Genomic DNA, 22,224 nt, shown 5'->3' on the forward strand with positions numbered 1-22,224 from the left:
CTTGCAACTCTACTTTAAAGGAAAATGGAAATATTTTGTAAAAATTTCCCCGTCCAAATTTTATTAGTTCATTCAGATCGTACTCGCTACTCTTTACCAGTATTATTTTCACATCTTAAGAAAAATTGTTGTTTGTAACTTATAACATTATTTTCATCATTAATTCGACTGTTAATTCTCAATGATTTTATATTTTATTTTGTTATAACTTCCATTGGTGCAATCAATTAATTACTCAAGAGAATCCAAGGGAGAAACCAAACCCTATTATTAGCATGTTCATACTATTTGCACAAGTACCAAAAGCAATGACTTAAGAGAAACTAAATTCTGAGACAACAAAAGATACATAATTCTATTATGTTTTCCTCCTAAAAGAGGCTTGGACTTCAATCATCTATTTAAAGGACAATATCTATAATAAATAAGAAATTAGTAGTAACTCTTGTATATGTGGGAGGAAGGCCGGATGGAAACTGTAAAACCAATTGTCCAGGTAGAGAATTCAAGCTCTATCATTACTTAATTTTAACTAATTATAACATTTTAAAGTTTCGACAGGTGTAATTAAAAAAATAAATTGACCGACTACATAAAATATTGAGGTTGTCTCTTATATATGCATGGCATTTCATAAATTTTTATTATCAATTAAAGCAAATCCATTTGTCTCTTATTATTAGAATTAACCTCTTCACATTAAACTCTACATAATTAGTTATATCAAATGAAGCAATCTAAATATACTAATACGTTAAAAAAAAGTTCATTAGTGAATTACCAAGATTAAAAAAACATAATATTGGACACGCATTAATCCAATCTAACAAAGTTATAATCTATTAGTTTCCTCTCAAAAACTCTAATATTTCGTCAGTTTCTAAATATTTTTCAATGTAATATATAGCATTGGACAACAAAGATTTATGTAGGCCAAAAGGAATTAATATAGAAAAATACAAGTTTTAGCTTAAACTTTTGCGATGAACTTTTCCTATATACATATATCAAAAACTGTAATGTAAATATATGAACCCCAATATGCATATAAGTAATGACACAACCCGTGCTTGCACGGGGCAATTCTCCTAGTAGAAATCTAAAGAAGTAATAACATTGAGCTTGAAGCTCGAGAAGGCTTTCCAGACGGCAGATTCCTCCATAATCCGGGACAGCTAGAAATGTCGAAATGCTGAGAACGAATGGTCCATTATTCTTTGGCCATAATACTTAGCATTGCAATCTGAGATCAGCTTAATTCAACTCGGACTCTTAGCAACTGCTTAGATTATGATAGACTAGGGAGGAGTGAGTGATCTCATTGTTACCCAAACCAAACCTATGGCACAATGAGCTTGTATGGTGCACTATCAAAGGTCGAATTTACCTCCAATTTCTGGTTTTAAGGAGAAAATTAATGAAAAAAAATGCGAAGTTAATAACAGCGAATTTGAGTCAAACCATTAGATGATAATTAACAGCTGTCAACTATAAATTTAGGGATCCTCATACGTGAAGGTAGAAATTACTCGATCGGTCCTCAAGAAGATTCCTTAGTCGAGATGTCAATTCGAACGCAGTTTCAAGATAATACCAGGAACTCATGCAGGCCCATGCTACAGCAAGCTGATAGCAAGCAGGTGTGCGGTGGCTCAATTAATGTTCCAACCCAACCCAACAAATGCACATCAATGCCTTGCCATCAAGGTCTTTGCTGTGCAGATGGCGACCCTTGCTACGCCCCAAAAAGGCGCGACTTAACTCCAAGCGCACGTATTGCCCCCTTTTGCCTCTTCCACAGACTTCAGCACAACCTGCTCTCTCCATTAATTTAGCAGCAGTACAAACTATAGACTCGTACGCACAAAATAACCGTGGGAAATATCAGTCAGTTGTCGATCGGATAGATGGATGAGGTTGATCTGGCACTATCATTTTATCATATTTTTTTGCCCTACCCTCTTGTGTACGTACTCCCTCCACGCATATAAATCAACTCGAGATCTCGCTTTTTGACAAACTTTATATATCGAGAGTAGCTAGAGTCATGGAGCTCAAGTATACCATAGCCACCATCTTCCTCCTTTTCCTCCTCCTTGATCTACCTCGCTTCTCGAGCTGTAAAACTCACTAGCTCTCTCTGCCCACCTCTTCCCTTTGTTTTACAGGAGGGAAGATGTTTAGTTCATTTTTCATTTGCTCGCAGGTGATGATCATGAGAGACTGAAAGGTGAAGACTCATCGACGGAGGAGGTGTATGAGATCGACTACAGAGGCCCCGAGACTCACCCGATATTGCCTTTTCCTCCTCGAGGTAGGCCCCGGTTGCGACGGCAACACCCCTATTTCAAACCTCCTCCTCAATCTAAGGACTCCAAGGTGAGTTTCACGTACAATATCTTATATTGTCATGGAAAGTTACAGCTTCTCATGGAATCAAACACATGGAGGCCAAACAAAATATTCACCATGATCTTATATTGACCTCCTGAGGATTTCAAAAGTAAAATAGGAAGATCTCTCACGATCGAGATCGATACTTGTGTCATATTATTAGATTATACGTTTTACTGTTGTGATGTAATTGGCGTTTGTTAAAACTATAAATTAGAATCAGTCATACGTTATAATCAAAGTTGTGAGGCAAGTCAGAAAACCACTGATGTAAATAACTTTTCTTGAAAAAAAATATATTCTGAATTATCAGAAGATATTTCCTCATCGTTTCTCTCAATTTTTTCCATTCAATTCTCTCAATAATAAACTTTAAGAAGAGTCATAACTGTTTAATTATTAATTATATATTTATCAGACGGGAATTCAGAGATTTATATTAACGTTTTATCTCTTAATTATCTTGCAGGTCAACAGAGAACGAGGATAGATTAAAAAGAAGAAGAAAAACAGAGAGAGTACAAACAAGGATGTCCTTATGTAAACTTTTACAATCAAAGGTGAGTATTACTCATCCACTTGAATGTGTAACACCTAATAAAAATGCATAAAAGTGGAAAACTAATCTCACAATGGGCCAATAGATTTTCACTTATAAGCATTTTGATTGGTTTTTACTCATTTAAAGTAGATAAGTAATATTCATTAAGACTTTTTAAGTTTACTCTCTTCTCTCTTCATTTTGTAAATCCGTGTGATGAGAAGTGTGGAAATTGTTGCTTTCAGCTTCTAAAATATCGTGAAGAGTTTTCTCGTGTTTGGTAATGTGGAATAGAAACAAAATGGTTCCATTCCACCGTACCAAATGCAATATTTGGTATAAATATCACATTTTACGACTTGCGAGTATAAAATCGTGTAACTATTGTCTTAAATAAATAATTAAATTGATGGTTTAGTAACTTCTCCGGTGCCGTCATTATCTATCTATCTATATATATATATATATATATATATAAATATATAAATGCATTTTCTTCTTTGAAATTTCTTTCCGTTGATATAGTCTATCCAATTAGACAAGTTGATTCATTGTAAATTATCTTCATTATTCTTCATACGGGAAAATTTTAATCTTCGGTTTAACCTCAAAACTAAAATCATTAGTTTTTTTTTGGGTGAATAAAAAATCATTAATTTGTATCTTGTAAGTAAGAGAAAATATTGGAAAATAAATAAATAATAATAATGGTTTTTATTTATCAGTGGTCATCCTGAGCCGCAAACCCAGACTTTGATTCGCCCAAGCTGTCACCGGTACGGTTGGCAAATGAAACAAATAAATTATAAATACCTAATTAATGAGAAATTATGCGATACTCCCACTACATGGTAACCTTTTGTCAATTTACATTACAGATAATTGATAATAAACACATATAAATATATATACACGATTAATATAGATAAGAAAAAAGATTGTAAAAAAATGTATATTTTATTGAATAAATATAATAAACAATACAAATTGTGAGGAATGAAGTATCGATAATAAACAAATAGATACTCTAAATTTGTGAAAATGCTAATAACCTGTACGTATTAAGAGAAAATCATATAATATATATATATATATTTGCATATATAAGAAAAGTGGTATATATTTTTCTTACGAATTAAACCACATGGTGTTATTTGTCTCTAAAAAAATCACGGGATCTAATTTGTCTCAAGCTCAAGCCACATGAGAATTTTTGTATTTTTCCCTAAATTATATTGAATCGAAAGATGATGTGTAAAATGAATTTTTAAGTTTTATATTTATGGGATATTTAACAAATTGAACATGGAACAAAGCACGTGTCTCAAGGAGTTCTATTTAATTAGCGAGATAACTTTTAATTTTTCATAATTTTTGTTAATTATACCATACCATGTACAAATAACATGGACATAGATTCAAAATTTATTGAATAACACTCAGAAACGAAATATGATGAATATCCATTTACTTGGTATGGCAAATGTCGATTTACGTGGAGTTGAATGTTATCAAATGGAGCTTCCAATTTATCCAAAGTTGGTTTACGTGGAGTTGAGGGATATGAAATAGAGTTTCTATGTTTCTCGATTTGACTTTTATATATTATAATTGATGACTTTTACCTAAACCAAAAAGAAAAAAAAACCCAAAAAGAGAAAAGAAACTGAAAAAAGAAAGAAAGAAAGAAAGAAATCTACCAAACGCAAAAATTAACTAGTAATGCGTGGACGTCAATTTCACTGAAATATCCTCAACTCGTTCTATATAATTTTGGCAAAAATCTATCAATAAACTTCATATTATAGACAGAATAAATTAGATATTTGCATTTCTAAACAATAATTATTCGAATAACAAGACACAAATTTTAAAAATAACATAACCTAATGGCGAGAGAAAAATGGGAGAGGAATATTTAAGAATCGAAAACACTTAGTGGGAGAGGAGCATGAAAAAAAGTGAAAGATGACTTAATGTAAGAGGGAATAAATTCAATAGGCAAGTAATTTATGTGACAGTTTATTCTCGCAAGAAAGAAACTTACGTGGCAATTTCATCTCATATTAGTAGAGGATTTTCATGAAAGTAGTCCGATTTACATAATATATAGATTATGGATAGATATAAGATGTGATAGTTTCAACTTAATTAAATAAGTGTTTAAAAGTTAGTTGCAAATTAGTTATAAGAGAAAATAAATGGGAAAAGAAGGAAAATATAATAGATGAATGTCTAAACTACTTAATTATTAAGTCAAAAACTACTTAATGAGTTAAGTATGTCATTTTTCACTTATTGATACTTTTAACTTCCCAAAACACATCTTCTCATCCTTATCAATCTTGTCATCTTCCTATGCACTTTTTTTCTCAACTGATTAAGTACTTAATTTTTAAGTATTTAATTTATCAAATCCCACTATAGATATAGATTATGTTTTCCGTCTAATAAATTCTGGCTTCTAGAAGAAAAGTGAGTTGCAAGCAACCCCTGCAAATAATAGTAAAACAAACGACCGGGGGTATTTTTTGTTTTTGGTCAATGCCAGGGAAATTTTGGTTTAATTTTAATTTGCACCCCTATTATTTGAGAAAAATATCAATTAACTCGATATTGCGATCGAAAGAGAATGAATTTTACATATCAATAGGGGAAATCTAATAAATTCCTACATAAAACAAAATTTGAATGATCATCGTTGATTTCTAGCCTCAACCACGAATCCCCATCCAAAATACGAATAAGCATTAACGGTTCGAGGCAACTCGAGATGATTTTGAGAACCTCAGGGGTGCATTTAAAGACGACTTGAAAATTTGGGTGCATTTTGAGATAGCACTCGAACTAAAGGGGCCAAAGTGAAAATTACCCCGTGTCGTTATCTTCCTCCCCTTCCTTAACAAACAAATGCTTCATTAACAAGAAAAGCTTCCTCTCTCCGACCAGAATAACAAGAAACTCCCGACCTCCGATTTCTTGAAATTCTCCTCCGCTCTCGCTCTCTCTCTCTCTCTCTCTCTCTCTCTCTAACCCCCATCACAGCCCCGCGTTCTATCGGATTTTGGGTAATCTCCGATCTCTATCGGGAAAGTCAAGAAATGGCCGACGCAAGCGACGCCCCTCACCACGACGAATCGAGCCCTCTGCTGGGGGAGAAAGAAGCCCAGGTCGGCAATGGTAAGGAGGAGGATGCTAAGGCCGGCGCTACGAGTGCCAAGATCCAGCCATCGAAGCCGGCTCCGGTGGAGGGCACTCCCGCGCCGGAGTCCGCAAGCATTGGGTACGTGTGGGCCGCGGACGGCCTGCCTGTGGGGGAGCCCGTGGGGCGGGCTCAGTGGGACTCGAGCCTCTTCGCCTGCCTCGGCCGCAACGATGAGTTCTGCAGCAGCGATCTCGAAGTCTGTAAGTCCCATTTCGTCGCTTCATAATACAGATTTTATTTTTGTTGAAAATTCCAAGTTATTTTGTACAATTTCCAGCTGAAATGGGATGGCTATGATGAATATCGTAAAGAATTTGTGATAGCTTTTTCAGTTTTCATGCTGTCTCGCGACGAATGTTATTAGAATGATCGGTAAAGATTTTCAATGGCTAGGTAGAATCATCGGTTATAATATGATGATTCCTCGAATGGCTGTGGTTCTTGGTATACTGTCCTCTGATTGCTGCGTTTCTCGGCTCGTGCAGGTCTTCTCGGAAGCGTGGCACCCTGTATGCTTTATGGAAGCAATGCCGAGAGGCTAGGATCTTCTCCTGGGACATTTGCGACTCACTGTTTGGCTTACTGCGGTCTTTACCTCTTTGGAAGTTCCTTCTTGGGTTGGAATCTCGCACCCTATTTTTCATATGCTACCCGTACAGCAATACGTCGGCGATTTAACCTAGAGGCAAGCTATCTGAGTTCCCATTTATGGATTCAAATTTTTTCATTGTTGATGAGGCTTTGAGATGGAAATTCCTTTAAAGCAGTAGAATGAATCAGATTCACCGTAAACTTGAGAACGCTAACAAAATATACGGCATTGTTGTGATATTCTCATGTGTCATCTAGTAGATTAGACTAAATTATAGTTTATGTGTTAGTTCGTTCATTCCCATTCCCCCCTGCAGTACTAAGCAGGCCATTGGAGAGCAAACTTTGAGCCTGCAATGAAAATATGGGACTGGATTAACAAAACCATGGATGAAAACCTTCCATCAGAGGTCTATTGACATGCTCCAGACTGTTCTATGATTGCATATTATAGCAGTTTGAGCCTCTCAAACTGACGGTTTTCCTAGACAACTGATCAATTTGGTCCGCTACAAACTGTCCTTGTAAATTAAAATTATGTTTGCTGGGCACGCACGATCGAGCTTATGAAGATGTCTCATAAATGCGAAAACCCCTACAACACTGGTCGTCTATGCGATGATATTACCTACTATATCCATCCTACTATTCCAGTTAAATGTGGTGTCTAGTTTCCATAACATTGCTGCGACTTCTGAACTCACAGTCGTTTTGATTCATGAAACAGGGAAGCTTTGAGGCACTCCATAGGTCATGTGGGTGCCGTGCAAGCATCGTGGAGGATGAGGTGCAGCTCGAGCATTGCGAGGCGGGCTGTGATCTCTTAACCCATGTCTGCTGCCACGCATGCGCTCTCTGTCAGGAGGGCAGGGAAGTCCGCCGTCGCCTTCCTCACCCAGGATTCAATGCCCAACCCATCTTGGTGATGGTTCCACCTGTCGAGCAGAGCATGGCCCGTGAAGCCTGAAAGGGATGCATATATTCAAAGTGAGGCAGAGGGAACTAATATAGCGTGTATATATTGATGTTGATAAGGGATTTTTCCGTAATTGGTCTTGGCTCTGAGTCAGGATGTTGTTCTGGTCACGGTGAATAAAAGCCGTGGACATGTGTGTTACTTATGCCTCGTGGACCAATGCCTCCGAGATATACAAAAATATATTGGACGTTTCTTGATTTTATGCATTGCTCTTGCCCTCCTTCGAACTGCTAGAAAAACGCGATGGTATTTTATCCCTCTCAGTTCTCAGTATGGCCATCCCTCTCAGTTCTCAGTATGCAAAACGGACAGCAGCTGCTCTAAGCTACAAAATTACAATTGCAGGAACCATAGGGCTTTCTTTGGCTGTAAGAGCCAGAGCATAGAGGGAGAAGATTCAAAGAGAATGCTACATTGGAGCAAATAGCTCGATTCGAACTGAGAAACTCTTTGCCTGAACCGGGTAGAAAATTTACTCTATATAGAGCAAAAGAATTCACGTTGGAATGGACAAATCCGGCAAAACGATACTCCTCATCTAAATCCTTCCCCCAAATTGCTCCTCGTTAAAAGTCAAAACAATTTGTTCCAAGTCGTTCCCCCAAATCCCTCATTGTTAAAGATTACAACTTTGATCTTCTATCACCGGACAGCCACAGACACGGCAAAGCAAACATGAGGAATCAGCTGGTTGCCGATAACGACTTGTAACATCTTCTGATGTTCGCCGACGCATAAGCATATATCAAACATTATACGGCATGGATTTTGGACAGCTGCGCATTGTACCCCGAAGCTTTGTCCGACATTATGGAGAGTGGAATAAATTCAATGTCTAGAAATTGATGGCATTGCAGGAAGAACCAAAGCTTCAAATGCTAAAACAACTTGCTTCCAATCTAGTGATACGCCAACCGTCCATTAAGGGGACTTTAACTTGAAAGGTCCCGATATAACTGCTATCATAATCAAAGAGAAACAGAAAAAGGTAAAATGCTCAACACCATCAATATCCCATTGATACCACCAAATTGGAAAATTCGAAACTCTGCAGTTAGACAATGGGAATAGGAATAAGAAACAGATATCGAAAGCCGCCTATTTATTCTCCTGGTGCAGAAACCCCCTGCTTCAGTCTCTCCCTCTTCATCTTCTTCTTGGAGACAGGCTTCTTCTTCTTTGGAGGAAGGGTCTTCTGCGCGTAGTAGTACAGGACGTAATTCCCAATGAGAAATGTCAGCAAGAGCCCCAAAACGAGCAGTAGCACAATCAATGCTGGGTTGAAACCAGCCGCCCCTTCCTTAATTTCATTTCCCTGTCATCAAAGGGACAAAACCCACACATCTCAATTGGGATTGGATGATATGGCAGGATGAACTTTGAAATATAAATTTACCAAAACAAGTCCATCCCGGAAAAGCTTTGATGCAGAAGAGGAAGAAGAAAGATAAAAGCTTTTTATCCACACTAAGGTATGATACCCTTTTCCCCATATAATGATACGTTGATGAAAAGAACATGTACACTTCTCAATCACAAAAACACTGAATTTGACACAAAACTGGAAAATTATGAAAGTCTCAAACATATAGCAACAAAAGCGAACTGACTCCGGCATTCAGGGAAACAAAGCCAACTAACTTTAGCACATTGGCGAACATTGGTTATGGAAAGACGCAAATCCGTCAGTTCAGTTACCAAATTTCCTCGGAAAACAATCTTGAAGCCATCTGATTTCCATTACCCACAAATCACAATCAACAAACAGGATTGTGCAACCAAATTCTCACGTCAATCCAACAAGCAATAAAATGGGTCAATTAAATACAAGATGACTGCCATTACCAGTCCCCTTCTACGATGACATAAGCTATTCGAGATATACGATTGACCAAAAGATACGTCATAACCTATGGCCTCTAATACGAAAGCTTACAACGACACGCAGCATTGACATAATCGGTCATGCATTGGAAGCAACATGCAAATAGGTCCACGAGATCGATTATGCGATGCGCACTCTTTACACACGCACAGCGGACCGGATCCTTATCTTTCCATGATGTCGACTGTGTATCCGCTACCATCCAATCAAATTCAAACCAAGTTTCACCATATACGAATTCCGGAGATTGCTCGACGGGAAGAACACCGCAGATCGTTAAAAGTTCAGTCTTTCACGTCATTCTCAGCAACCAGACAGGTCGCCAATAGGAGAAACGAGCCCACCCCAGCACATTTCTCCTATGTACAACACAATAAAAAGCGCCGACGCATGAAAGATGCGCAGAAATGGACATGCAAACCCAGAAGACGGGGCTAAAGATCTGCAGATCTCAGGATCAGGACAGCAAAATGACAGGTCCTGGAGAATTACAGATCTCGCAGACCGAGCCGCCGAGATCGACAGGGGATCGGAGGATTAGGGGTGGGGATGACGTACCATGTTCTCGAAGGAAGACCGGTCGGCGAACTCGTCCTCCATGGCGGCAATGACCCCGTGAGGTCAGGCCCGAGATCGGTCAGCTCAGGCGAAGACGCGAATTCACTGCAGTGAGGAAGGGGAAGGTTCGAGAATTGCAAGAGCGAGAGGGGGAGGATAGGAAATTAATTAAATAGCAAAATGCAAAAATAATAATAAAAAAAAATCCACTAATAAATAGTCAAACCGAAGGCGTGTTCGGTAGCTGGTAATTCCAGGCAATTCAATGCTTTCCATTTGAGCTTCCAAAGTAACGGCCCATTATTCTATTTGGGCCTTGCCCATCACAAATTGGACAGGCGATCATCCTTCCATCCCATTACCCGGTCTTGATTCAAGAGAATATCCTCAAGACTCCTCGACTACATGCTATGCTATTCCAAGTCGACGAGTTATACCAATGTAGTAAATCCCCTTCCTCAAGTAATCTCGATCTTTATATCGAAAGTAAATGGATCCATTCATTGTTGTGGGACCCAAATGCATTCAATATAGGTCCCACAAGTTCTCTTGACCCAACTCGACTTCCATTAATGATATAAAGAGCAAGTTTAGATAAGATCGTCATTGGGGGATTCTATGGTGCAATCAATCAAATCAGTTGCACCATACAACCATGAAAATTACTAAAAATTTAACTAAAAAGTATATATTTTACTAAAAAGTTAAGTAAAACTCTTTGAGATATGTATAAAATGACTTCAAAATTTATGTAACTTACCTCGAATATGTGTAATTTATTTTGGAATGCGTGTAATTTACTTTATTTATTTAGAAAGTTAAGGAAATTGCTATCAATTAAAGTAATATACTTTGATTTTGAAGTAATCTGTATATATGAAAATAAAGTCCGAGTTAAATTTTCGGACCGCTACATCATAAAAAAAAAAACGGAGCTCTCTCACATTACCACGTCATCGAGTTACATTAAGAAAATTATTATATTTTTATGAAGGAGCAAAATATTCTCATATAAATTGTTTTAAAATTGATAAATTAATTATGTAATAATAGAATAAATAAATTATATGTATATAGCTCAAAGAAATATATATAAGGGAAGCAAATATGCAATAGAATATATACATTGTATATACATCAACCAATATACAAATTATTTATAATGAAATATAGTCTAATAAGGACATTACAATAATTTACAATTAAACTATAAAGTCTATATTTATTATTGGGGCATTTTAAATATTATATGTCATTTTATTAAATTTAGACATCTCTTTTTAGTTGACCATAAATATGTGTTTATACTACTGAGTTCTTCGACAAGTAAAAAGCGGTAGTTTCTCAAGTGAAGGTCGTTTCTCCTCTCTCTTTTTTTTTCTCTCATTTTTTTAATGAATTGTCACATACATGTTTTCTCCTCTATGATTGAAGTTCCCCAGGTCCCAATCCAAATTCAAGTGGTAAGGGAGTCGATGGACTCTATAGATTCAATCAATTGTAGGTTCTCGAATGAATGTAGTTTCTTCTTTTTTTTACAATGAATTGTCACATGCAAATTTTCTCCACATGTTTGACAAGAATAAATGGTAGGTTCTTGATTGAAAGTCGTTTCTCTCTCTTTTTTGTTTATGAATTTTCACATGCAAATTTTCACTATTGTGTTTGAAGCTCCTCGAGTCGCGCTCTAAATTCAAGTTGTGAGGAATTCGATCGACCTTATAGATTCTACCCCACAATGAGATGACTTCTTACCAGCATAAAAACAAATTATACAGAGATGATCCAATTTTTTATATATATTTCTTAAGGGTTTTGGTCGATAATTTGAATTTTCATTAGGGTTTTTGTTACGATATCGATAACTATATCACATGGAGAAAATGCAGTATCAATAATTAGATATTAAATATTTTATTATTATTTTCTCCAAAATTATAATTTTTATAGAATTATTGCATTTTTATTTATTAAGAACCCGAAAGTTCCTTATTTTAATATTTAATTTTTTCATAAATAATTTTCTCACAATAATGAGATACATATAGATATATTGAAATATTGATGTTTGATATTTTGAATTGATGATTATTTTATCTTATCTCATATTCAGGAGATCCAAATTTTATATTAATGGAAATTTAAAATATATACAATTTCGAATATACAGTATCCATTAAATATTGAATATAAACGGATATTATTTGTTATGATTTTATATTTTATAATCTATAATAATCATATATGCATCCAACTACAAGTTATAAAGTATTACGAATAGATCTTATTTTTCTAAGGAGTATTTACCTAAAATAGCTCATAGTTTGCCCGTTTTGTCAAATCTATCATATGCTTTTTTTTTGGGTCAAATCTATCCCATGGTTTACTTTTTGCATCAAATCTATCCCGGCGTTATATTTTCGTCGACATTTAATGACTGTGCTGACGTGGCGCCTACGTGGCAAGTGTGGCCCACTATCTCTCAATTTGCCACGTCAGCACGGCCGTTAGGTGTCCACGGAAAAGATAACGCCGGGATAGATTTGATGCAAAAGGTAAACCATGGGATAGATTTGACAAAAAAAAACATATGATAAATTTGACAAAACGGACAAACCATAGGCCATTTTAGTTAAAAATCCCTTTTTCTAAGCTAATTTCTTAAATTTTGTTTCTTCTTCTTTCATTTCAAATATATAATATCCAATTGTTTTGCTTTTCTAAAATAATATTTTAGATTATATGATTCCGAGTTCAACCAAACAAGGTCATGGAGGGGCAATCGGCTTATATCAAACTTATTTTTTGTTATTTTGGTGGAATAAAAGTAATACCCCCAGCACAAACCAAATTATAATAATGTAATTAATATGATCGCTATCAATATAATATTATAACATAATTATTTTAATTGAGAAAATTAGAAACATTTTTGCACACCGAGCGGATTTTTATCTATTTTATTTTGATTGTGTGATGCAACCACTTTAAAGTGATTGCACCATAGACCTTCTATCGTCATTGTATCTTCTTCCGTTGAGAGGCCCTTAGAAAAGCCCTGAGCTCCCTCTTCTTCATAATCCCTACTATGATCTTTAGCGAGATTATCGCTGTCATCGTCGTCTTCTTCTTCGATCGTCTCTCTTTTCTTGTTCAATAAGCGATTTATGCTCACGCTCGGCCGAGTGGACAAATATGACGCACAGTCCGATCTATTTCGCTGTAGAGATTTTTCTTTCTTTCGACGCCTCTCTTTCGCTTGCAAAATGCACTTTTGAAATGTCATAATTCCTGGTTTCTCTATCAAGAAACCAAAACAAAATCTCATGTTTTACAAACTCCCTGCAGATTTTTTCAACTTAACCACATATTATTTCGATAGTAATCTTGGCTTCATATATACGAGCTATGAATTTATGCACCTCCTCCTAAAATTATATTTTATCATCTAATCGGTGACATTTCTATGGAAACAGGCTGAGACCATGAGACGCCCCTAGAAGAGCCTCCAGCTCCCTCTTCTACATAGTCTCCACCTCGTTCTTTAGCACGGTATTCACTGCCATCATCATCTTCATCCTCAGTTATCTCTCCTTTCTTGTTCGATACGTGATTGATGCTCAAGCTCGGCCGAGTGGACGAGGAAGTCCGGGGAGAGTGGAAGGAAGACTGAAGTTCTTGCATTTTCCTCCTCTCCCTTACATCTGCATGCCATTGCTTTATTATGTTTGCCATTTGCTCTTCCAGGACTTTGCTCTTGAATTGTGACCCCATCTGCTTCATTATATACCAAAATTAATGTGTACATAAATATATATAATTATATATCAAAATTACAATGGAAAAGCATAGGACTAATTTTGTGGTTATTGTGATGATCAATCACCTGGGTTACAAGTGCATAGAGAGGCAGAGTAATGTAGCTGCACATGACTTGAACTGTTACCCTGAGCAATGGAGAAAGATTGTTGGTGAAAAATTGATTTGGACAATTACACATGTCATCAAGTACAAGCGGTCGATTGGGACTCTTACGCTAGCACCACCCTCGTGACAATGATAACAGTGTGCTCATGGTAGCACGACTCCACTCCGAACTGAATCTGAAAAAGTACAGCACAAGTCGAAAATATGGGGATTTTTCAAAACTCCTCTATTGCCAATTACATGCATGAACATTAGCAGCAAGGTACGTATACTTACAGTTACCCAGATGAAGAATGCCAGCTCGAACGCGTTCTGAAGATGAAAGAACACGGAAGATCAACAATCAGCCGAATGATTTCATTCCTTTTTTATATTTTCCTAGTTGATAATTAGAAATTGGAATAAATTAGTTAATCGTAAAACTTACGACAAAGAGAGTGTAGTGTAGAATTGTGAGAACAAATCTAGGGTGATTGAACCAGAAGAGTTTGTCATTGGGCTGAACCAGAGGAGTCCCAATGACCACAGAGTTCTGGCTCTTAATCTGAAGTGCCATCCTCGCAACTATCCCCTCCAGCTTCGTCCCAAGTACCAGCACTAGCTTCAAATTCCATACCAGAAGAAAGTCATCATGATAAATAACCCAATCGATCTATTCGAAATTGGATTACGCGTGGAAAACCATGACATATACTAAGAAATCCAAAAGACGATGCCCTAATTGTTATTGAGACCAAGCCGAGATCGGTTTTCAGTAAAATGTCTCTTATATTTCAAATACGTATATTTGGACCATCAGTTCAACCTCAAATATCTAATGAGATCTTTGGTCCCAGCCCTCTTCAGATTCGTATTAAAACCGTGAAGCAAGTACCGGACTTGGAAACTCCAAGGGATTCGGTCTAGTGGTTAATGTGCACCCAAGTTTGCACCGAGACCCGGGTTCGAATCCCCTTAGGGCCACCGGAGCGCCTTTGGCGTGATTACCCGCTCCATACGTCGCCGGGGATTCACGGAGCCCCGGAGATTAGTCGGGCGAAGCCTGAACACTCCGGGTTAGAAAAAAAAAAGTACGGGACTTGGAAGGACGTCAAAAGAAAGTTGAGCTAGAGAGGTTATTCTTACCAAAAGTGGAACGTAGGATACCCAGAGATACACATTCCAACCTTGTCAATATTTATGGCAAATTCCAAGAAGGGCAAAAAAAAAAAAAGAAGAGATATTAGTGGAATATAATTAAACGATACAATGAAAGCCAATACAAACCTTTGAATTATTGATGAAAAATGGTAATTTTACATCTACAGTAATAAAATAGTAATTTTCCCGAGGAATATAAAAGCAATTTTTTCCACAAAAATTATTAATAATTGCAATAAATGCACAATTAGGGCAGGAATTTACCATGGACGTCGACAAGCATGAAGATGACAACTAGAAACCACATTAGGGGGCTGTCAATGGAGGAAGAAGAAAAGAACACGACTGTTGTTATTATGAATCCACATATGATCAAAAAGGCAAATGATACTTTTATCTATCCATACTACGATATCGATATATGATATAATCAAGCAAATATAAATATTTTTATTTTCCAAAAAGGATTTTACATATCATCACCTTATGCTGACAATCTCCTTGAAATCCTCATCCAAGGATCTTTTAATGTACTTCTGGAAATCAAAGTTACTGTTGTTCCGCGTCGACAAGTGAGCCTGAAAAACAAGCTCACTCGTGTTTATGATCATTCAACCAAATCTTATACGATATGCTGTTATAGGGAACTGTCATGCATTGAGAATCAGATTTTATTGAAAATGACTTCGAAGGATCAATATTACCGAGATGAAACCGTGCCTCAAGGTGAGGTAGTCGACTTTGGCTACGGAGCGAAAGAATTGCCTAAAGAAGCATTTCTGCAGGACCACATATATACATCGCGTAATCAATTATATTAAGTTGATTATTACATAATCAGAAGATTAGCTAGCCACATAATGTGTATATATGCGTGTGTGTGTGTGTGTGCGCGACTTACAATCCAGAGAAGAAGTGGTGTTTCCGTGCAGGCGTTCATGTGTCTCCGGCCGAATGTGGTTTGCCTAGTAAATCTGAACCTGTTAGGATCTGACCATCACAAGGATAAATTGATTAAGATCAAGGTTATTAATCAGATCAAGTTCATGCAAATCAATTATACAGAGCAATTATACGTATATATATCCCCAACCCTCAAAGGAGCGAATCAAAGAAATATAGCTTTATTTCTAGAACCATATTTTATATATATATATATATATCTTAATTTATATATTTTGTGTGAACCTTGATTATCTAGGACAAATTCTTATCACGAGAAATATGATTTCGAATTTAATTTAGCCAAATCAATTGATGTGGCATATCCATATGAAGAAATTGTGGTCTGAACATCTTAATAGGACACTTGAAGTATAGATTACTTCAATCGGGCAGATATACATATGCATGTATCCATATGTTACCTGCAAGAAAGCTATGTTAGTTGCAGCGCTGAACCCGTAAAATGAAAAGAATTTGAGCAAAAACGATATAATACAGCGACATACGTCTTTACTTGTTAACTAAGAAATTGCATGTTTGAATCTTATATAATTTTATTAATTATTAGAATATTTTTATTTTATTATACTAGATTCACGGGGTTTCTCTTATAATTAAAAAAAAAGTATTTGGTTTTTTTTTCTCTTTTTAAGTATTTTTTTTCTGGAAGGTTTAATTGCCTATTTACTATACATGAAAGGCTTGCCACGTCGATTAATGCCACAATTGCATGTGATATTGGGTCGCTGACAATTCAGACAAAAACTTCAACAACCCTCGATGCCCGCAACCCGAGTTTTCTCTACTTTAATTATATTAATCCAGTCTGCGGTCCCAAAATTAATTGAACCGGAAGTAGACTGGCATATCACATAAGTTTATACGAAATTAATGAAATTTTAATTTATTCAACGTTTATGATTTCTTATAATTTGTTAAGAGAAATTTTTTCTAAAAGTTGTTTTTAATATTTATTTGGGATCAGGTCTTTTTAAATTTTTTTTTTACTATTTATTCATGAATCGAAATGTATGTTTTATTTTTCAATGTAATTATTATTTATAATCAATTACGGTCAAGTAGTTGAAAACCACAGGCCAAGAGTATTAAGGAAAGACTAATGTGACATTTCTTCGTTGCACTTGGCCTTTTTATAAATCATAATTGATTATACATTCCAGCACTAAAGTCCTACGAATTTTGAATCATTAAATAGAATTAGAGCAGAAGATTATTTGAGAAACGATAATATTTTGAATAGACTCTCTGTAATGTGCTATCCCCATGAGGTTATTTAAAATTCTAATGTGGGTCTTCCCCCACCCCAGCCTTTTTTCTAGACTTTTCCTAATTATGATGTTGGTCCTTCTTGTTCTTCTAATGGGTCAAATCTTATTTATTAAGTCTTTTCCTTGGCTGATAATTGACTTTCCGATGATATAGGGTCTAGGCATATAATTAAATATGTACAAACAGATATTTATATAGTAAAGTCAATTACCGGTCCCACATGGTTAACATTAAGGAATAAATTTGAGTAAAACTGGACAAAATTTGGGATACAACTAATGCGATGTGAGATCCCACTTTTTTATTTTTGGTTATAAGGGAGAAACATGAGTTAAGTCCTTTTACTAGTATTGTGTTCAGATATATATGCATAATCTGCTTGTATATAAGCAGATATCATGTTAGAACGGTTCATTCATTTATTCACAGGGTTTTGAGTTCAATATCGATCTATGATATGCCGAGCTAGCGGATTTTAAAGAGGATGCATTCCGATATAGTACTAAGGTACATAATATGTACATGAACAATCACAAACATACCATTAGCAACTTGATACTCTGTGGTTTGAGTTTCCTTCTCCCATCGCTTCCAACGCCGCATCTAAAATATAAATATGAGTGACATCTTTATTTGAAAATATAAAGAAAGTTAATAAATATCATTAATTGTGATGAATAATAACTTAATTAATTGTCATTAGCATGTACACATGTATATGTAATGTGTGTGTGTGTATATATATATATATATATATATATTACCTTGGCCCTGCCCAAAGCCATGGTGAGAACACTATAAACAATCTGCATAACTGCTAACACAAATATGAATATGTGCAGCTGTTGTATCCCTTTCTGAGTCACCAACGACACTTTCCCCTGCAAAATTTTAATTAATATTCCGTTAATCATTGTAAAAACAATTAATAAATTTAATCTCTTTTTCAATGGGCTCCGTTTCGTACTTTGGAGGCACAAGGGTCGGACTCCGTTGTAGTACTGTCATTGTTGTTGGATGCGGTTGTTGAAGTGGTGTTATTGTTGTTGGATGCGGTTTCATCGGTTCCGCCTCCTTCACCCTCTTCTTCTTCTTCCTCAAGGTGCCTCCGTGCATGCGGTAGAAGCTCGCTGGGGAAGCGGTCGAAACTCGGCAGGTTTGGAGCGACCATGTAGGCTTGTAGGACCTTTGTTGTCTCAGTCTCGACCTCCTTCCGGCAAGGGAGCATTGTGTCCGCGAGGTCCGATGATATGCAAATCTTGGAAATGGGAGTTTGTGTGACAGCCAATAGAAGTGATATAAATCCCAGAAGCATCAGCTCTGCACGTAAAGAAAATATTGATCATATATATTAATTAATTATATACATACATTAGCAATCAAGGAGAACTATCTATGCCATGCCTATCGATATAAGTATGTATATAACCTCACCAGATTTAAGCCGTTCAATGGCATCACTAAGAGCTCGTTTCCGATGCCTTTTGAGCCACTGCACATAGAATACCCGATCAAAATTTCATGACTTACCAGGACATTCATTGGTTTTACCATATTGAATTGATGATGAGGACATATATATATTACTTTGGTGAGGAGGTGGATCGAGTGCTCGATGATGATGCCAGTGAAGATGAAGACGAAGCAGACCGTCGCGAGGGCCCAAGTCGGAGTGTTCTCCAGAGAGCGACCGCCGGAAGCAGCTCCGGCCGCCATTCTATCTGCGCCTGCTACCTCTCTCTCCTCTCCTAGTTCTGATATGCAACTTCGATACCTGCAACCCGGGACAAGATCATAATGGCATGGGGGATAGACGGAGACTTTTTCGAGCTATTTATATAACTTACTTGTCTTGACTGAAGAAGAAAGCCGATGAGGACTTCTTCCATGAGAAAAGAAGGCAGCGTGGGCTCTCTTTTTCTCTCCCTCCCTTCACATTTAAGCTAACTTTTTTCTTCGTTAAACCGGCAGTGTACGCATCGCATCAAGAACCCGACCGATTGTAAAAGGATTCTTTACATGAATCTAATCGCAATCAAATGTAGTCTAGGGAAAATCTCTTGACGTGGTTGTGGCCATACTATAATTAATTAAGCATAACCCCCGTGCCACACTCACAATCATCAGATGCTTTTCTATCGATCTTAAGCTATTCGTAGACTCGAACTCCCATCTCTTATATCTGATTGGTATATGCACACCAAGTTCGCATGATCTTCTAGCTAGTTATCAATTCGCAACATATTTTGTCCCTTTAAAGTGAGACTGTATATATACAGCTGTAGAAGGTAATTTTAAACTTTTTTTTCCTTTTTTGGTATGTGAACAGATCATTTTAATATTTGAGCCCACAGAAATAGTAGTATTAATTACATACGTAGAGCGAGATAATCGTGTAATTAACTGGAGCATAAGACTCCTTTTTTTTTTTTTGTTTTGGTGCTCGTGCTTAGAATTCTTTGACTTGTCGGGGATCTCTTGTTCGCTACGACGTTGGAGATGCATGCATTTGTTGTACGTACGGTAAACTTCAGTGGGGGCCACCGGATCAAATTAAACCCAAATGGTAGAGCAGAGCAGTCCATCTGTGACTTTAAAGTCCCACAACAAATTACAGTCAATAGAGGGTACTAAATAGTATTTTCAAATCCTTCCAGAAACTCTCTCTATCTATATAGATATATATATATATATATATATTATTTTTGAAAATAAAATTTGTCTATTATATTTTCCAAATTTAATGTCATAAGCATTAATAAAATTGGACGAGTTCAAGTCGAGGAGCTGTGCAAGTTGTCAAAGCGTGGGTACCATATTTGTGGGGAGAGGAAATTTGTCTGTTTTTGCCGGCCGGCTTCCTGAATGTTTCATCTCATGCGTCTAAATGTCAAAATGTGCTAAACTCTCGAACATACTTGCTAAGGTTTTCAAACGGTCATATTCCTCGTCGTCTCGTCAGATTTTCGCGAAAATCATTCGCATTTGCTGTAAGGTTTTCAAATGGTGTGGCGTTTATTTACGAGATTAGTACTAGTGATCGTCATTAATCAAGACAAGAGGGTTAGGTTTAACTCCAGATGCAAGCAAAAGCTGACGATAGAAAAAGCATCCGTCGACGTAATGAATAAAATGGAGGTTTGACTCAAAAAGTTTGTATTATACCTGGGGCGGATGGTTCGAATACGTAGACGGAACTGAATCCGGATTCAAAAAAGATGAACTCCAAAGACGGTAGAAGAAAAAGATGTCGATCTCAAACTCGAAGTCGAAAAGATGACAAACACGGTCTTTCATGTTGAATAATTGATTCGAGACAGAACATAACACTTTTCGAAAAGAGTTATTCGCCTCCATACAAAACTATTGGATTTTTTGCGAGTCCCTTTAAGGATACAACGAAACCTTTGTGTATTTTAGAATTAGCAAACTCGTAGAACACCTTAACTCTCTCACTTAATATTCTGGAATTATTTTGATTAATCGACCATACTGGCTTTTTACACAAAAGTCTCTATTTATCTATGTTCAATGGGTATATCATAGAGAAAAGAAGTGTCTTTCATTTGGACATGCCTTGCAAAAAAACTTTTTAAATAAATAATTAATTAATTAATTTAACTTTCAGTCAAATGATCGTATTTCAAAATTACAACCGGTTGTGTCCCTCGCAATCATTGATATTGTTTTACATAAGGGAAAGGCACTTGACCATTATACATATATATACATATATATATATATATATTTAAATTCAAAATTTTAATTTCGTTCACTAAGTACACGATTACACGAATAATTAACTGAAAAAACAAATCCATTGAATTTCCAATGTAATTTCTCAACAGAGTCTCCATTAAACCCATTCTATATAATCTTACGTGCCCAAAGAAAAAGGGCCAGAGAGGTGTATATTTAACACATGTATAGCATATAAGGGATGGACGGACTCTCTATATCTAAAATACGACTTTTTAAGGGGTAGCGTATCCACGCACCCTTTCGCCCAATAAGCAAGAGATTTCAAATTTGATACACATTTTGGGACTAATATGTCTCTTTATTAGCTATTCAGGATTTCAATTCTATCGTATCAGACCCATAATTCTTCCTTATAATCCAAAAAAAATTACAATTTCTTAATGAAATTTACATATTATTCCTCAAATTCGATGAAATTCTTTACGATTCGTTTTCCTAATTGAGGAAAATTATCTTTCTGTTTGCTCCTCGGCTTCCTTAGCACGGGTCCTGCATCCGCCCCTATATATAGTAATATAGGCAAACTCCTTTAGAACCTCGAGATATTTGAAATGCGTATTAGGTCAGTTTTGTATACAGGATATATCGCATGACTTCTGTTGAGCGTTCAATGTATTGATCCGTGAGCTCTTACGAAAATGGAAGCTTATGAAAAACTCACTAGGTTAGTAACTACCGGGGAGAGAGAAAAACTATTAGGTTGGGGATGAAGCAGCGCGGGATCAAATTATTCTTTTTATATAAAACTTTTGGTATTGGTCAATCAAAAGGGCATTTGGTCTAGTGGTATGATTCTCGCTTAGGGTGCGAGAGGTCCCGAGTTCAATTCTCGGAATGCCCCCTTCCTGTTTTTTACGTTTTTATTAATTGAATTCCTCGTCAAAAATAAAACGCATTTCATCGTCTTACTCTTTTTTTTTTAATAACTTTTCAATAGATTTTCCGTGCCCCCTCCCCCTTTTTTTAACTTTTCAATAGACTTCCATGCCCACATAAGATGGCTATCG

General features: G+C 36.4%; 4 protein-coding genes and 1 non-coding gene across 5 annotated transcripts; 3 read left to right on the plus strand and 2 right to left on the minus strand.

The window, feature by feature from the left end:
* Positions 1-1,875: 1,875 nt before the first annotated feature.
* On the plus strand, positions 1,876-3,356 carry LOC116195721. The gene is made up of 3 exons (XM_031525036.1): positions 1,876-2,120; positions 2,207-2,379; positions 2,864-3,356. The coding sequence occupies exons 1-3, from the start codon at positions 2,048-2,050 to the stop codon at positions 2,882-2,884; spliced, it is 267 nt and encodes an 88-aa protein (XP_031380896.1). The 5' UTR covers positions 1,876-2,047; the 3' UTR covers positions 2,885-3,356.
* A 2,417-nt stretch (positions 3,357-5,773) lies between these two features.
* Positions 5,774-7,916, plus strand: LOC116195720 (cell number regulator 8-like). The gene is made up of 3 exons (XM_031525035.1): positions 5,774-6,340; positions 6,626-6,825; positions 7,459-7,916. The coding sequence occupies exons 1-3, from the start codon at positions 6,037-6,039 to the stop codon at positions 7,696-7,698; spliced, it is 744 nt and encodes a 247-aa protein (XP_031380895.1). The 5' UTR covers positions 5,774-6,036; the 3' UTR covers positions 7,699-7,916.
* A 628-nt stretch (positions 7,917-8,544) lies between these two features.
* On the minus strand, positions 8,545-10,339 carry LOC116195722 (DNA-binding protein S1FA-like). The gene is made up of 2 exons (XM_031525037.1): positions 10,154-10,339; positions 8,545-9,025 (listed from the first exon to the last, which is right to left on the minus strand). The coding sequence occupies exons 1-2, from the start codon at positions 10,193-10,195 to the stop codon at positions 8,813-8,815; spliced, it is 255 nt and encodes an 84-aa protein (XP_031380897.1). The 5' UTR covers positions 10,196-10,339; the 3' UTR covers positions 8,545-8,812.
* A 2,874-nt stretch (positions 10,340-13,213) lies between these two features.
* LOC116194840 (MLO-like protein 3) lies at positions 13,214-19,280 on the minus strand. Its single transcript, XM_031523739.1, has 15 exons — positions 19,043-19,280; positions 18,890-18,947; positions 18,423-18,775; positions 18,220-18,336; positions 17,998-18,058; positions 16,122-16,210; positions 15,925-15,999; positions 15,704-15,798; positions 15,485-15,534; positions 15,206-15,246; positions 14,508-14,681; positions 14,357-14,392; positions 14,189-14,256; positions 14,040-14,100; positions 13,214-13,927 (listed from the first exon to the last, which is right to left on the minus strand). The coding sequence occupies exons 1-15, from the start codon at positions 19,169-19,171 to the stop codon at positions 13,598-13,600; spliced, it is 1,737 nt and encodes a 578-aa protein (XP_031379599.1). The 5' UTR covers positions 19,172-19,280; the 3' UTR covers positions 13,214-13,597.
* A 2,706-nt stretch (positions 19,281-21,986) lies between these two features.
* On the plus strand, positions 21,987-22,058 carry TRNAP-AGG. The gene has a single exon. It is a non-coding gene; the product is annotated as a tRNA-Pro (tRNA).
* The last annotated feature ends 166 nt before the right edge of the window (positions 22,059-22,224 follow it).

The sequence above is a fragment of the Punica granatum genome, chromosome 2 (genome assembly GCF_007655135.1).
Source record: "Punica granatum isolate Tunisia-2019 chromosome 2, ASM765513v2, whole genome shotgun sequence".
Lineage (NCBI taxonomy): Eukaryota > Viridiplantae > Streptophyta > Magnoliopsida > Myrtales > Lythraceae > Punica > Punica granatum.

Excerpts from the sequence above, each read along its gene's own strand:
- LOC116195720 (XM_031525035.1), top strand. The coding sequence starts at position 6,037 with ATGGCCGACGCAAGCGACGCCCCTCACCACGACGAATCGAGCCCTCTG. Across the intron at positions 6,341-6,625 it reads CAGCAGCGATCTCGAAGTCT|GTCTTCTCGGAAGCGTGGCA; the intron begins GTAAGTCCCATT and ends CGGCTCGTGCAG. Across the intron at positions 6,826-7,458 it reads GTCGGCGATTTAACCTAGAG|GGAAGCTTTGAGGCACTCCA; the intron begins GCAAGCTATCTG and ends TTCATGAAACAG.
- LOC116195722 (XM_031525037.1), bottom strand. The coding sequence starts at position 10,195 with ATGGAGGACGAGTTCGCCGACCGGTCTTCCTTCGAGAACATG. Across the intron at positions 9,026-10,153 it reads GGTCTTCCTTCGAGAACATG|GGAAATGAAATTAAGGAAGG; the intron begins GTACGTCATCCC and ends CTTTGATGACAG.
- LOC116195721 (XM_031525036.1), top strand. The coding sequence starts at position 2,048 with ATGGAGCTCAAGTATACCATAGCCACCATCTTCCTCCTTTTCCTCCTC. Across the intron at positions 2,121-2,206 it reads TCTACCTCGCTTCTCGAGCT|GTGATGATCATGAGAGACTG; the intron begins GTAAAACTCACT and ends ATTTGCTCGCAG. Across the intron at positions 2,380-2,863 it reads CTCAATCTAAGGACTCCAAG|GTCAACAGAGAACGAGGATA; the intron begins GTGAGTTTCACG and ends ATTATCTTGCAG.
- LOC116194840 (XM_031523739.1), bottom strand. The coding sequence starts at position 19,171 with ATGGCGGCCGGAGCTGCTTCCGGCGGTCGCTCTCTGGAGAACACTCCG. Across the intron at positions 18,059-18,219 it reads TGGCTTTGGGCAGGGCCAAG|ATGCGGCGTTGGAAGCGATG; the intron begins GTAATATATATA and ends TTTATATTTTAG. Across the intron at positions 14,393-14,507 it reads TACACTACACTCTCTTTGTC|AACGCGTTCGAGCTGGCATT; the intron begins GTAAGTTTTACG and ends TTTCATCTTCAG.